Source organism: Corythoichthys intestinalis, chromosome 4, assembly GCF_030265065.1.
Source record: "Corythoichthys intestinalis isolate RoL2023-P3 chromosome 4, ASM3026506v1, whole genome shotgun sequence".
NCBI classification, from domain to species: Eukaryota; Metazoa; Chordata; class Actinopteri; order Syngnathiformes; family Syngnathidae; genus Corythoichthys; species Corythoichthys intestinalis.
The window spans coordinates 20,120,573-20,135,529 of NC_080398.1; the positions used below are offsets into that span (position 1 = coordinate 20,120,573).

The 14,957-nt window shown below is 45.6% G+C and overlaps 1 protein-coding gene across 4 annotated transcripts in view; it reads left to right on the forward strand.

Moving 5' to 3' along the window:
- The window catches only part of LOC130915371 (meiotic recombination protein REC8 homolog), a 49,481-nt gene that overhangs the window by 12,541 nt on the left and 21,983 nt on the right, over positions 1-14,957 (forward strand). For 2 of the 4 annotated variants that reach the window (XM_057835347.1, XM_057835344.1), the window contains 4 exons: positions 1,512-1,581; positions 2,609-2,673; positions 3,087-3,328; positions 3,406-3,571. In XM_057835347.1, coding sequence (XP_057691330.1) covers positions 1,512-1,581; positions 2,609-2,673; positions 3,087-3,328; positions 3,406-3,571 — 543 coding nt within the window. The remainder of the gene's footprint in view (positions 1-1,511; positions 1,582-2,608; positions 2,674-3,086; positions 3,329-3,405; positions 3,572-14,957) is intronic. The other 2 variants (XM_057835345.1, XM_057835346.1) reach the window with 2 other exon arrangements.

Genomic DNA, 14,957 nt, shown 5'->3' on the forward strand with positions numbered 1-14,957 from the left:
CCGGAGCAAAGCCCTTCGCTCCTGGCCATTTTACTGGATTTTGACTGATTTTGCAAGGCCCACAGAAAATTTTGTTCAATTGCTATATAAACATGGAACCAGCCAAAAGAAAGACTAGACTCTCTCCTTTCAGCAGGAAAAGAAAGTAAGTTCATATCTTTTTCTATTCTTTAGAAATAGGCATTAGAAAATAGCTTAGTTTGAGCAATTTTCCCATTTCTGATGAAAAAACAGAGAAATTGAGCTTTTTGTGAAAGCATACATTTCAAACATACCTTTGACTTGAACACAGCTATTTTTGCTTTAGTTACATCCCAAACATCTCAATAATGTTTTGCTTTTACAAAATAACATAAACAACAAGACAAATAGAGCTTTTGATAGCAAAGCAACAATTTATTTACACATAACTAACTGCAATGACGCCGTTGTGGCTGCGAAAGCCGGGTTAACTTTTCCCTCATCGCCGCCTGTCTCATAAAGATGGATTTTTTTGAGTCTCTGCGGGGTCTGCTCGGCGAGCAGCACAGACTCAACGACATTGTCCGCTGCACTGGTGGTGGTCCCGGTCGTTCTGCTTGGTCGTCCAGCGCCTGGAATCCCGTGTGTCCTCTCGGCTGTTCTGCTCGGTCATCCGCCACCTAGCATCCTTCCGCCGGCGCCCCGGCCGTGCTGCCCAGCCGTTCGTTGCCGTTGAATCGGGTTGCGGGTCTTACCAAATGCGCTACTGCCCTCCTGTAGACCAGTTTTATTGCTTTAAAATGGATTTTCAGCTTTGTGCTTTGGAGCTCAGTTGAATCAGAACCCAGAGATGTCTCTTATGAAAAAAGAAACGTAAAAGACATATAAATCTGTCTTTGGGACACTGAAACAATTAAAAATATAACTTATTTATACGTTTTTGGGAGCAAATGAGTTAATAATTGACGTTTTAATTTCGTTATGTTTTCAGGTTATCGTAGTTATTTCCAGTTTGCTATGTTTATAATTGCGATGTTTATCGCTTTTCGTCTTACTGCGAAGAGGGAGGAAGTGACGATCCGCCCGCCATGATATTAACGTCATCAGCCATCGCGCTGTGACCCGGGAATTTAACGCCTGCTTTCACGCACACCGCTTCCCGGGAAAGTCCCGGACATGATACTAGGACGGGACCCATGAAATGTCCGCGCAATCTCCATGTCAGTCAACACAGGAAATTGTTTTCACACACAAATGCTGCACGGTTAAGTCCCGCAATATTCCCGGTGTTTCGGAGTGTGTGAAAGGGGCTTTTAGTGTTTTATCCATCAGTGACTTCTGAGCTAAAATTGACAGTTAGCTTTATTATGTTTTTATTTTACACCCTCATCACTGTAGCCTTAAAGCCTGGATGAAAACCACATTAGCCAAGCATCGACAGTTGTCATAATGAATAGAAACCTAGCTCTCCGCAAGGCTAACGTTACGTTAGCAAGGTACAGAAACGTTATACTTATTTATTAATCCCAAACATTATCTTTGCTTTTCAGGATAAAAGACTTGATGTCTCTCCCGAGATGCCTGGACCAAGTCAGATGTCTTCATCTTCATCGTCGAGCAGTAATAGCAGTTTATTATCTATCCTTTTTTTTTTTTTTTTAATTTATTTATTTTTTTTAAATCCTGTCCTGTTCAGCTGTTTGACACCGAGAATGGAAGTCTAAGTGCCCCGTTGGTCTGAACAGTTTTAATGTTTCACATTAAGAGTATGACATACTCCCATTGTGATCATTCAACATACCTCGTTTATTATGACAAAGCAGCGAACAGGAAGGGGTTATGGGGGAACAGAAGAAAAGGAACACAAGAAAGAAAAGAAACACAACAACAAGAAATACATTGAACGTCTACACTAACTACTAATATGTTGGTGCTATCGTCTGCTAGATGTATTTCCGGTTGACACCATGTGGGGGTGTGGGAGTCTATAAGCTAAGTGATTGAAAGGGGTAGGGTGTACACAAATCAGCTCTGTGATCTCGAACCCAATAATCGTGTGAATCCCTTGTGAGTGCCTTGTGAGTGTAAGCCCGTTGGCGACCGACCCTACACCGCCCCATTGCAAATCCCGGCACCGGGACCCCTACCCGATCGAGCTCTATCACATCCAGTCGCACGCGAGCCTCACCGAGCGCGCGACAGCCACGCGGGCGCCAACCCGAGGGAGGTGAGGGAGGGCGCTCGGGCAGGCGGGGGGGGGGGGGGCGATTCAGCGCAGCCCATCCCTCCTCCCGCAGCCCAGCAAAGGAGCCACTATCTACCCATTTTCTATTGGAGGATCTTTGATGACATATTTTTGGCACATGCGCAGTTAGTTGGGTGGCAAGAACATAAGCATGATAGTGGGTAGTGAAGACATGACAAACAGCGGGCGAGATCTCTGATATACATATAAACACTTCAATGAGACTGCCGGAGGTTTGTCGAGGTACCACTGAAAAGACAAATAACTATGAAAACATATGCAAAGTTTAGAAGGCAAATTCATCAAATTAGTTTCCTTAAATTTGGGGTATTTTTTGGAATCATTCTTTTGTTGTTGTCATTCTTTTTTTTTTTTTTTTTTTTTTCCCTAACCTCCATCCAGAAATCACTGCATCTCCACGAAAGATCACTATGAGAGAGCCAGAACCCGCTCTGACTCTACCAGAGGTACTACACACACTCACTGCTCAAATAACAATGTTTACAGAAATGGTTTAAATTGATAATATAAACAATTTATTTTCATGAACATTCAGCAATGAACTTCGACATTGCTTTTTAGTTAGTACATTAACAAAAAAGCTCATGAAACAGGCAAAAATGAGGCATACAAATATCATTACACCGTAAGTGTTTTTCATTCTTATTCTTTTTATTGATTTACCAAAGTTTCTGCACTAGAGTGTAAATATTGCCTTTATTTTATGTTTTAAAGCAGGAAAAAAACATTACATATTCTCTTTCATTGAGGACTAAAGAAAATATATTTAATTATTGCTGTTATGTTTTTTGGGGCAAAAAACATAAAATTTGTGAAACCTGTATTTTATAATTTGAAATCTTTTTTTTCCCTTTTTAAGTTTCAAGGTGAAGACCTGACAGACAATGTTCTGGATATAATTGACATTCTGATGGCCCAAGATGACAATTTCCTGGGTGGTGATCTACTATTGCACAATGGCACAATCAACTCAAGTGGTAAACAAACAACAAAGATATTCTCTGTGCATCCTTACTCAGAACTGGACAGACCTGTGGCAGCACCTGGAGCAGAGCAGGAAGGAGAGAGGGCACCAGAGCCCGGGACAGACGCCACTCTCGAGTAAACGGAAACCTAAAAGACATGTTTTACACATCTACGTGCATAGATACAGACTCTCCGTGGCTATCCTTGTTTAGAGTGGATCCTACGAGTGCCGCAGGCCGGGACGTCACCTCGCTCCCCCAGGATGGGCCCACTGAGATGCTCCCCCAGGAAGAGCCCACTGAGATGGCCCAACCACCGGCTGATCAAGTGACTCCCTCCTCCGCTCCCCCGCCATCCTTGTCAATTTCAGATACGGAGGTACAAACATGAAGCAGTTTAATGAGTTGAATAAACAGGCACTGACTGGGCAGCTGCAATAGCTTGATGTAACACACAAGTATTTGCAGTTGTGCTTATAAGTTTAAAGAGCATATGACACGACAAAAAAAGTCTTAAATGGCATTATTATGTGAATTAGAATCATATTTTGAGACGATTCGACTATATACAACAATTTAGCAAAGCACAGATGACGAGAAATTAGTCTTGTAATCTGCCGGTTAGCCACGCCTACCATTATAGGGCTTTAGCGTCCCCAACAGGTGGATGACGTCAGCGGTAGACTGGGCTCATCGGTTTTACTATTCAGCCCATTGAGGGGGAATTATTCAGAACGAGGAAAACGCGACGAAGAGAGCCGCAAAATGTCATTGTTTCAGTCTCTCTACTCCAATATTTTTACAGGATATTCTTTTTATCCAAGTATTTTTCCCCAATAGCTATATAAATGGCTTGAGAAGGACCAGTCAGCCCGTCGAGGGGGAACTATTCACAACGAGGAAAACGCGACAAACAGAGCGGCAAAGTGTCATTGTTTCTGTCTCTTTAGTTCAAAATTTTTACAGGATATTCTTTTTATCCAAGTATTTTCCCCATTGCTAAATAAATGGCATGGTCATGACAAATAACAGTCTTGTGCTGAATGGAATATGAAATAATAAAAATGCATTTATTCAGGACGACATGGCAAAATTACTCCATAATGGTCAAAACTGTCGACTTCACCTTTACTGTTGCACCTCCCGAACGATATTTTATGACACCTAAATCGGACATATGTCATTTCCCTTCCCCGGCTTCGGAGAATGTAAACAAACCAGAAGGCGTGACAGCTAGCCGACATGCTAACCCGAACCGAGTGACGTTTCAAAGTCTTCGAAGCGGAAAATCACACATAACTATCCTGGATTATTTGACATGACGACCCGGTTGTCGATTGTCTTCGCGGATCGGCAAACCGCCCGGCGGAGAGCAATTTACAGTTCGTTCCTCGGAGGAGGGTGGCTGGAGTTGTTGTGCAGCTAACGTGCTGCTGCTAATGAGCATTAGGAGAGCTTTTTACATGTCTATCAATGATCAAACGTAAGTAGTCCTTCATTTAAAGGAAGTTTGTAGTGTTTACTTTGTAATCGCTGTATTCGTATTTGACATAATACAAAACAAGATGTTTACTCACTTCCTCGTAAATCAAATGGTCCCACAGTAAATATCCACGGTGAATGGGAACCTTTTGAAACTCCAAAAAGGCGCATACGCCTCTCCCTCATACAGAATGATTTTTCTGCAGCCGTTTGGCTGGCGTGATGCGAAAAATAAACATATTAATCCGCAAAATCAGCTGAATCCTTCGTCCTCATACACAACAGTACACTGTAGCATGAAGAGGACGTCTTCTACCGTACACGTCACAGCGCCCTCCTCCTCAATGCAAGACCGAAGCCAGAAGTCACTCATTTTCATGGCGCGGGATTAAAAAAACTAAATAAAAATAGCGATCGCTTCCACACACATCCAAGCGGCCCATATCATTCAGGGGCATAAAATACCGCGTGTATTATGAAATAAACATGCTTTTTTGTGTCACAGGCACTTTAAAGTTCCACTGTCACATGAGGGGTTACTTTACTGAAATAAAATAGCGTGGACATCACTGAGCCACAACCCGCAGTCGTTTTGTTTGCAAAACAAACCACATAAATTGTTTTAATCCCAATTTTGAGATCTTACTGTTGGCCATCAACATACAGTAAGTTACTGGTAGTGATGTGATGAAGAGAAGTGTTGTCTCTTTCCAAAATAGGGATGGGCGATATGGCCTTAAGTACGTATCACTGTAAATTGAGCAGATTTACCTCAATAACGATGAATGGCGATAAATTCACCCAAGCGGACTGTTATATAATTTGAAAGTCTGAATCACTGCAGGAAATACAAATGAACCATTTCTCATTAAATTTATTTACCGGAACGAGTAGGAAGAATGGGAGAACGAGCGAGATAGCGAGAGATAGCGGTCGCATGTCTTAGCAGCCCGCTGTTATTTTGTTATTGTTTTTCTTTATTATTGTTACCACAATCAAGTGGGTAAGCAAATACAGACTTCTCTCCTTCTTCCCTTATATCCGGGGCATTACAATAGTTTGGATCGGACTTTTCGGCGAAAGTGAGCGGTAGACGGCCGTCTTGGAAGGAAAGCAAACTTTAATTGAACTTGCGCGGAGAGGCGGGGCCCAAAATAAAGCCTTGCTCTATTTAGAGCTGTCCCGACTATTCGACATAGTCGACGTCATCGATGACGTAAATCCGTCGACGAGCACAACATCCCGTCGACGGTTAATGAAGGGTTAAAAAAATATATGCGCGGAAAGTTCAGAATGTCGGATGCTCTGTATGCAAGCGGGGAAAGCGGCACAAAGCCAAAAAAGCGCACCAGAGTGTCCAAAACATTGACCTGTTTCAAAGAAATAAAGGAGGGTACACTCTTGTGTGCTGTCTCTTCACTGCCAAGCTTGGCTGCACGTCGGCCGTGAATAAACACCTCAAGCCCCGTCACCGTTTGTAAAAAAAAATTTTTTTTCATTTTTTGTACACCAGAGGGTGCTGTCGCTTTACTAAATAATAATGTTTCATTGACAATGGGCCTATAAGTGCTATTAGTATTGCTAACTGAAAGGTTTATTTCATGTTATGGTTTATTTTATGGTATAGAAAATTATATAACGTTAAAAGATCATAAATATATACAGTATATACAGCGATTGCACTCAAGGAAGAGATTGTCAATGATAAGGTAATAAATTAAGGTAAAGGCAATTCATATTATATCATACATATATATATCAATTCTTTGTGTGCACCGTAGCTCTTACAGTGTGATTACATCAAGGATGGAATAAAAGTTGTAAACCATCAGTTTAAGAGACCATCTTTTCAATCGGGATGCTACACTAGTTAATTCTATCAGCATTTGAAGTCATTGTTTATTTGTGATTTATTATTGTTATTTACATGTTTATTTGTACTTTAGTAAATAATTTAAGTGTTCCAATATGTTTTTTGTGAATTGATAAGCGTCAACAAAAATTTCATTGTTAAATTAGTAAACAAAAAAAAAACTTTTAAATTATTAGATTAGTCGACTAATCGTAAAAATAGTCGGCTGACTAATCGGGAGAAAATTAGTCGTTTGGGACAGCCCTAGCTCTATTTTCAGAGCGTTGGTCTCAGTAAAATATTTATTAGTTCAAGCGGAGTAAAATGATACATATTCACGGTACAAGAACGTCGTTTCCGTGTCCATCGATTGGTAAGAAAAATGCTGTTTGTACGAGTGACGTGTGGGCGCTCCCGTCAGGGGGGACATTTTGCGTGGAGTGGCTATTTTTCGGCACAACACCGGCGCGCCAACTTCAGACAATTACGGCTGACGAAACTTGGATAAATGTCGGCTAGCTGTCAGGCCTACTGATTTGTGTACGCTCTCCAAAGCCGGGGGCAGAAAATGACAAAAGCCGGACTAACTCTGGTAGCATAAAATATCGTTCAGGAGGTGGGACAGTGAAAGTGAAGTCGGCAGTTTTAACCATTATGGAGTAATTTTGCCATGTCGTACTGAATACATTTTAAATATTTCATATTCCATTTAGCACAATACTGTTATTTGTCATGACCATTCCATTTATTTAGCAATTGGGGAAAAATGCTTTGATAAAAAGATTATCCTGTAAAAAAATTGGAGTAGAGAGACTAAAACAATGACATTTTGCGGCTCTCTTCGTCGCATTTTCCTTGTTCTGAATAATTCCCCCTCAATGGGCTGAACTCTAAATCAGATGAAACCATGACCCTGTTAGAGCCCCACAGCAGGCCTGTATACCTTTTCCTTTTTTTCCCCCTCAGTCATCAGCACTCATTCCACACACCTGTCCTGCACACCTGGTCATTACCACAGCCTCCCTACATAAGCACACACAGCCCTCTGCTCCATTGCGAGTTTGTTAGCCTTCACTGCAACTTACGAGCGTTTCTAGTTACCTTGTCTTGCCGGATTTTTGATACACTTTTTGACCTTGTGGATTTTTGCCTCTAGCCTGCTCCTCGTCTGTGCCTCTGCCTTTGATACACTTTTTGACCTTGTGGATTTTTGCCTCTAGCCTGCTCCTCGTCTGTACCTCTGCCTTTTTTCTGCGACCTGAACCCTGCTACAGGACCGGATCTAGACGCATCCTGCCTGGGCCTTCGCCTTGCTCGTCCCCCCCTGCTCGAACAGCCTTCAAAGGCCAAGACTTCTTCGTCTCAGAACCATTGTTAATAAATCATCTCTGAGCACTGCATTATTGGGTCCGTTTGTTCTCTGAGCCGTGTCAGAACAAACTCGCCATAACATGGACCCAGCAGGCTCTTCCCTGTATGAACAGGCCGTCAACAACCAAGGCCAGCGTTTAAACAAGCATGAGCAGCTCCTGTCTCTTCTGGCCCAGAGCGTGTCTCAGCTTTCCCACATGGCTGCTTCATTCCACAACCGACCCGCTGCCGAAGAGGAAACACCAGTGTGGCCAGAACCCAACATCCCACCACCTACGAAATACTCAGGTGACCCGGCAACATGCAGAATGTTTTTTAACCAGTTGAAGCTAATTTTTGTGTCTCAGCCCCGTCGCTTTTCCCGGGAAACGGCCAAGATTGCCTTCCTAGCCAATCTCCTGGAGGGGGCACCATTGGGCTATTTCAATGCCCTAATGGAACAGAATTCCCCGCTGCTGGCCTCATATGAACATGTGGCAGCCGAACTGAAAAAGATCTATGACCACCCTCTCCGCGAACAGGAAGCTGGCGCTCTCCTCCTTCAGATGAGGCAAGGCGGAGAACCCATCAGGGAGTATGTCAGCCGGTTTCGCTCCCTGGCGGTGGAATGCGGCTGGGACAACAAAGCCCTAATTTCGTCATTCAAGACTGGGCTTAACCCAGAGATCGGCAGGGAGATAGCGCTCAGGTGCCGTTTTTCGACGCTGGACGAGGTCATTGGCACCGCCATAGAAGTGTCGGACCAATATACCCAGTGGATGCCCTATCCCGTCAGTCCATCTGTTGGACCCACAGCTAACCGAGGTATCGCGGAGGCCGCATCCCCCACACAGGGAGAACCAATGCAGATTGGCAGAGCTAGGCTGTCCGCTGCAGAGCGCAGTCGTCGTCTTTCGGCTAGGCTCTGCCTTTACTGTGGGGAACCTGGGCACTTTGCTGTCAAATGCCCCAACAAGAGGCAAGATTATGCACATAAAGTGTCCATCAGTCGCACTGTTTCTTTAGGCATAACCTCTCGGGTCCAACCCACTGTGGTCTTAAGCTCACCTGTCTTCTCTCTCCGGCAGAAAGCCCTGATCGACTCAGGGTCAGACACCAATCTGCTACACATGGACCTGGCCAATCGACTTGGATTGCAGCTTATCAGGATGTCTTCACCTCTAGAAGCCGTGGCTCTGGATGGAAGCCCATTATGGCGGGTAACGCACCGCACACCCATTATTCAGATGGAATTCCCTAGTCATGTCGAGAATATCAGTTTTAATGTCTACACTTCACCCCACGGACCACTTGTTCTCGGCTTGCCATGGCTGAAGAAACACAACCCCCACATTGACTGGGACACCGGGACGGTGATCTCCTGGAGTCCATCATGTGACAGAACTTGCATAACACATGGCTTGGCAAAGACCCAGATTGCTTCTACCACACTTATCGCGCAAAAAGACGAACAAGCAGAGTTCCCGGCCCTCGATAAGGTTCCCACCTGCTACCATGACCTCAAACAGGTGTTCAACAAATCCAAAGCCACTAGCCTCCCTCCTCACCGCCCACACGATTGCGCCATAAACCTACACCCGGGCTCAATACCACCCAGGGGTCGCCTGTACTCTTTATCAGGCCCGGAAACCCAGGCAATGACAAAGTATGTAAATGAGTCATTGGCATCAGGGCTCATCAGGAGATCCTCCTCTCCTGCAGGCGCAGGATTCTTCTTTGTCGAGAAGAAGGACAAGTCCCTCCGTCCATGCATTGATTATAGAGGGCTTAACGACATAACTGTCCGGGATCGGTACCCGCTACCATTAATGTCCTCTGCTTTTGAAATGCTTCAGGGTGCGCGGGTCTTCACAAAGCTTGACTTACGCAACGCGTACCACCTTATTCGCATAAGGGAGGGAGATGAGTGGAAAACCGCATTTAACACTCCCATAGGCCATTTCGAATATTTGGTCATGCCTTTCGGACTGACTAATGCCCCAGCTGTCTTCCAAGCATTAGTCAACGACGTTTTGAGGGAGTTTCTGAACGTGTTTGTTTTTGTCTATTTGGATGACATTCTGATTTATTCCTCTGACCTGGAGACCCACATCATTCATGTCCGCTCGGTCCTGGAAAAGCTGCTACAAAACGACCTGTTCGTCAAAGCAGAGAAATGTGTTTTTCACCAGCCATCTGTTCAGTTCCTAGGTTTTGTCATCGCTGAAGGGGAAATACGCATGGACCCAGAAAAGGTTCGAGCCGTCCATGAATGGCCCAGACCCAGTTCACGTAAAGAGGTACAGCGTTTTTTGGGATTCGCAAATTCCTACCGAAAATTCATAAGAGGATTCAGTTCGGTGGCGTCACCGCTACACTCCTTGACGTCACTCAAGTGTCGCTTTCAGTGGGACCCCAAGGCTGAGGCGGCCTTCTGCAGGCTCAAACACCTTTTCACCTCCGCTCCAATCCTCAGATTCCCTGATCCGACTATCCAGTTTATAGTCGAGGTCGATGCTTCAGACTCGGGAGTCGGCGCAGTCTTATCCCAACGCTCACCCCTCACCGGTAAGATGCACCCATGTGCGTTCCTATCAAAGAAACTCACAGCCGCAGAAAGAAACTACGACGTTGGAAACCGTGAACTTTTGGCAATTAAGGTGGCCCTTGAAGAATGGAGACACTGGCTAGAGGGGGCTGAACAGCCGTTTATGGTGTGGACCGACCACCGGAATTTGGAGCACCTCAGAACCGCTAAGAGGCTCAACGCCCGACAAGCCAGGTGGTCCTTGTTTTTCACCCGCTTTGATTTCGTTGTGTCTTACAGACCCGGCGCCAAGAATGCCAAACCCGATGCCCTTTCCCGGGTGTTTCCCTCGGAGGGACGTGTGGAGGACCCAGAACCAATCCTTCCAAAATCTTGCTTGGCGGGAGGATTCCAGTGGCAGATCATCAAGAAGGTCCAAGAGGCCACCAAGGGACTGACCAACCCGCCCGGTACCCCCGCGGGTTTGCTGTTTGTGCCACAGGGCCTCCGAGGGGATGTCATTCACTGGAGCCATGCTTCCCGGTTTGCAGGACATCCGGGGACCAGACGCACCCTTGCTCTCCTGGCCCGGAAGTTTTGGTGGCCGCACATGAGGAGAGACGTCAGGGATTATGTGGCGGCGTGTGTGGTCTGTTCCACCAACAAGACACCTCGTAGGCCACCTGCGGGCGAGCTGCTCCCATTGACGGTTCCGACACGACCCTGGTCGCACATCTCGGTGGACTTCGTCACCGGACTACCACCCTCGCAGGGGAAGACCACCATTCTGACGGTGGTGGACAGGTTTTCGAAGATGGTCAGGTTCATCACCTTCCCAAAACTGCCCACAGCTAAAGAGACGGCCAGTGCTCTGCTCAACGAGGTGTTTAGGGTCCACGGCTTTCCGTCAGACATAGTGTCTGATAGAGGGCCACAATTCGTGGCTCGTTTCTGGAAGGCGTTCTGTGGGCTCATTGGTGCCACAGTCAGTCTGTCCTCAGGGTTCCATCCTCAGAGCAACGGGCAAGCGGAGAGAATGAATCAAGATTTGGAAACCACTCTGCGCTGTTTGGTTTCCAAACATCCCACTACGTGGGCCCAAAACATCATGTGGGTTGAGGTTGCCCACAACTGCCTGCCATGCTCTTCGTCGGGGTTTTCCCCGTTTCACGTTGTATTTGGGTATCCGGCCCCTCTGTTCCCACAGACAGAGACACCAACACGAGTACCCTCTGCCTTGTTGTGGATCCGCCGCAAGAAGAGGGTGTGGAGCCAAGCCAGAGCCAGTCTCATCAGGAGCGCAGCCCGTATGAAGAGGATGGCAGATCGTCATCGCTCGAGCAACCCGACATACGAGGTGGGTCAAAAGGTGTGGCTGTCAACCAAACATCTCCCTCTTAAGGTTGGGAGCCGCAAACTAGCTCCCCGGTTTGTTGGCCCCTTCCCGATCTCCAAAATCATCAACCCGGTGGCTGTACGGCTGCGACTCCCCAGGACCATGAGGGTCCATCCGACCTTTCATGTTGGACAACTAAAACCGGTCTGTGTGAGCCCTTTGGTTCCCCCCACGCCGCCTCCTCCACCTCCTCGATTGATTGACGGCGGCCCGGCCTACACCGTGACCAGACTCCTGAAATCCAGACCGCGGGGTCGTGGTTTCCAGTACCTCGTTGACTGGGAGGGCTATGGCCCCGAGGAACGTTCGTGGGTCCCCTCCTCTCACATCCTGGACCCGGACCTCATTCGGGACTTCCACCGACTCCACCCAGACGCGCCTGGTCCGTCCGGAGTCCGTCCCTAGGGGGGGGGTTCTGTTAGAGCCCCACAGCAGGCCTGTATACTTTTTCCTTTTTTTCCCCCTCAGTCATCAGCACTCATTCCACACACCTGTCCTGCACACCTGGTCATTACCACAGCCTCCCTACATAAGCACACACAGCCCTCTGCTCCATTGCGAGTTTGTTAGCCTTCACTGCAACTTACGAGCGTTTCTAGTTACCTTGTCTTGCCGGATTTTTGATACACTTTTTGACCTTGTGGATTTTTGCCTCTAGCCTGCTCCTCGTCTGTGCCTCTGCCTTTGATACACTTTTTGACCTTGTGGATTTTTGCCTCTAGCCTGCTCCTCGTCTGTACCTCTGCCTTTTTTCTGCGACCTGAACCCTGCTACAGGACCGGATCTAGACGCATCCTGCCTGGGCCTTCGCCTTGCTCGTCCCCCCCTGCTCGAACAGCCTTCAAAGGCCAAGACTTCTTCGTCTCAGAACCATTGTTAATAAATCTTCTCTGAGCACTGCATTATTGGGTCCGTTTGTTCTCTGAGCCGTGTCAGACCCTGCCGACGTCATCGTCCTGTTGGGGACGCTAGAGCCCTTTAATGGTAGGCGAGGCTAAACGGCAGATTAAAAGATCAATTTCTCATAATCTGCGCTTTGCCAAATTGTTGTATATAGTCGAATCGTCTCAAAATATGATTGATTCACATAATAATGCTATTTAAGACTTTTTTTAACCTGCTGTAGGCACTTTAAGAACCATTCAATTCTCTGTCATTGCCCTAGCTCCGTTAGTAATGCAGCGAAAGGTAATGGCTCCCTATAGACCCTACCCACGTGACGTCACAACTCCGCCCTCCTGACTGGTGCCGCCCAATTGTCCGCCAACACATCGTGTTTACCTGTTACGGCTACGTACATTCCTCCTATTTACGGCGTGTTTTTCTGCTCGTTAACATTAATAATCAAAATGGTGAAGGCGTGTGTGGCGGTCGGTTGCAATAACAGAGAAGATAGACGGAGAGACTTGAAGTTCTACTGGATTCCGAGGGACCCGGAGAGGAGAACGAGATGGGCTGCTGCAATTCGACGAGAAAACTGGGCTCCAAACGATTACCACAGATTATGTAGTAGTCATTTTATATCTGGTAAGATGCATTTAATATATATTTAGAGGGTTTTGGGCTGACAACCACAATTAAGATCATTGCTAGGCTAATCGCCGACAACATACACGTGTGTATGTAGGGAGAGTCCTATCGCTAAACCATATAAACATTAAAAGCCCTAGCTCCATTGACAAATGACATGAAATACATTAGACTTGACAGTGGATGTAAGCAAGAACAAAAGATTTTGAATTGAAAATTTCGTAACTCACCTTTCCAAGCACAAGATAGATTCCTGCCGAATTTTCATGGACGAGGACCTGTTTCACCCAACCAGCAACGAAGTATTTATAAGCCTCCAAGCTCTTAAAGTTTTTCAAACTTTCGTGAGAATAGGCTGATTTTGTCTGGACAAGATAGTTGTAAATATCAGGGTAGCTAGCAGATGTCAGGCAAAGACGGCGAAGACAGCGGTTCGAAAAACATCGATTTAGGCATCAAATATGGATCTGGCGAATGGATAAACTGAAGCTTTTCCACATAACGCCTTTTATGCAACGCATCCATTGAGTTTACGGCATCCGAAAGCACCGGGTCTTCCATGAAATGCATTATAAATTGCTCAATCAATTGAGACCATTGGTAATACAGACACAAAATGATGGACAATGGGGCGGAACAATACATCGATCATGTGATTTTGTGACGTCGGTGGGTAGGGTCTATAAGCACTTCCATCTGGCCGGTATGAACTGTACAATTCGGTTGTGCTCAGACCGATGAGCGTGATGCCCAATTTTGATCTTTTTTTAATTCCATTGTTTATGCCTACTTATAAGATTTCATGTTCAAAAAACAACATATGAAACCACTTAATCATCATATAAATTGGCATACACAGCCGATTTGACCATCATGTTCTAATCCTGGATACAATAATAATGCTGGTACATAAAGATCAGAGGGGAAATCATAGAGAAAGGCAGTGATGTCATTACATAGCTATCAAATCACATGCCAACCATCCAATGCATCACTTTCATGTGTTTACTACACTTACAGGAATATGTGATACTTAGTTGTAGTGTTCTATCTCTGTTATAAGGCACTTAATAGTGACAGGGTTTCCCAGGAATTTAAAATTTCAAAAAGAATGAAATGTGCGCCTCGGACATGGGTAAGCACTTGATGCTGTTAGCTGCTTCAATAAAAACTCCTTAGTTCAAATTATAGAAACGTGCTATACCATAAGATGAACAACATTTGAGTATCCACACGGTACCGGGTTTATGAAAGTGAAAACTATCAGTATGTGTGTCGTTTTGAGAGGGGGAAAAAATGACCTTAATGATGCAGGATTGGAGTTATAAGGAAACAAAGTATAATGAAAAACTGTGTGCAAGTGAAGTGTGAAGGAACTCGGCTGGTAGGTTGTTCCAAACATCTTGGAGAACTAACCACAGATCTTCTGTGGATGTAGGCTTCCTCAAAGCCTTCTGTCTCTTCATGAAATCCCAGACAGACTCGATGATGTTGAGATCAGGGCTCTGTGGGGGCCATACCATCACTTCCAGGACTTCTTGTTCTTCTTTACGCTGAAGATAGTTCTTAATGACATTGGCTGTATGTTTGGGGTCGTTGTCATGCTGCAGAATAAATTTGGGAGTTTT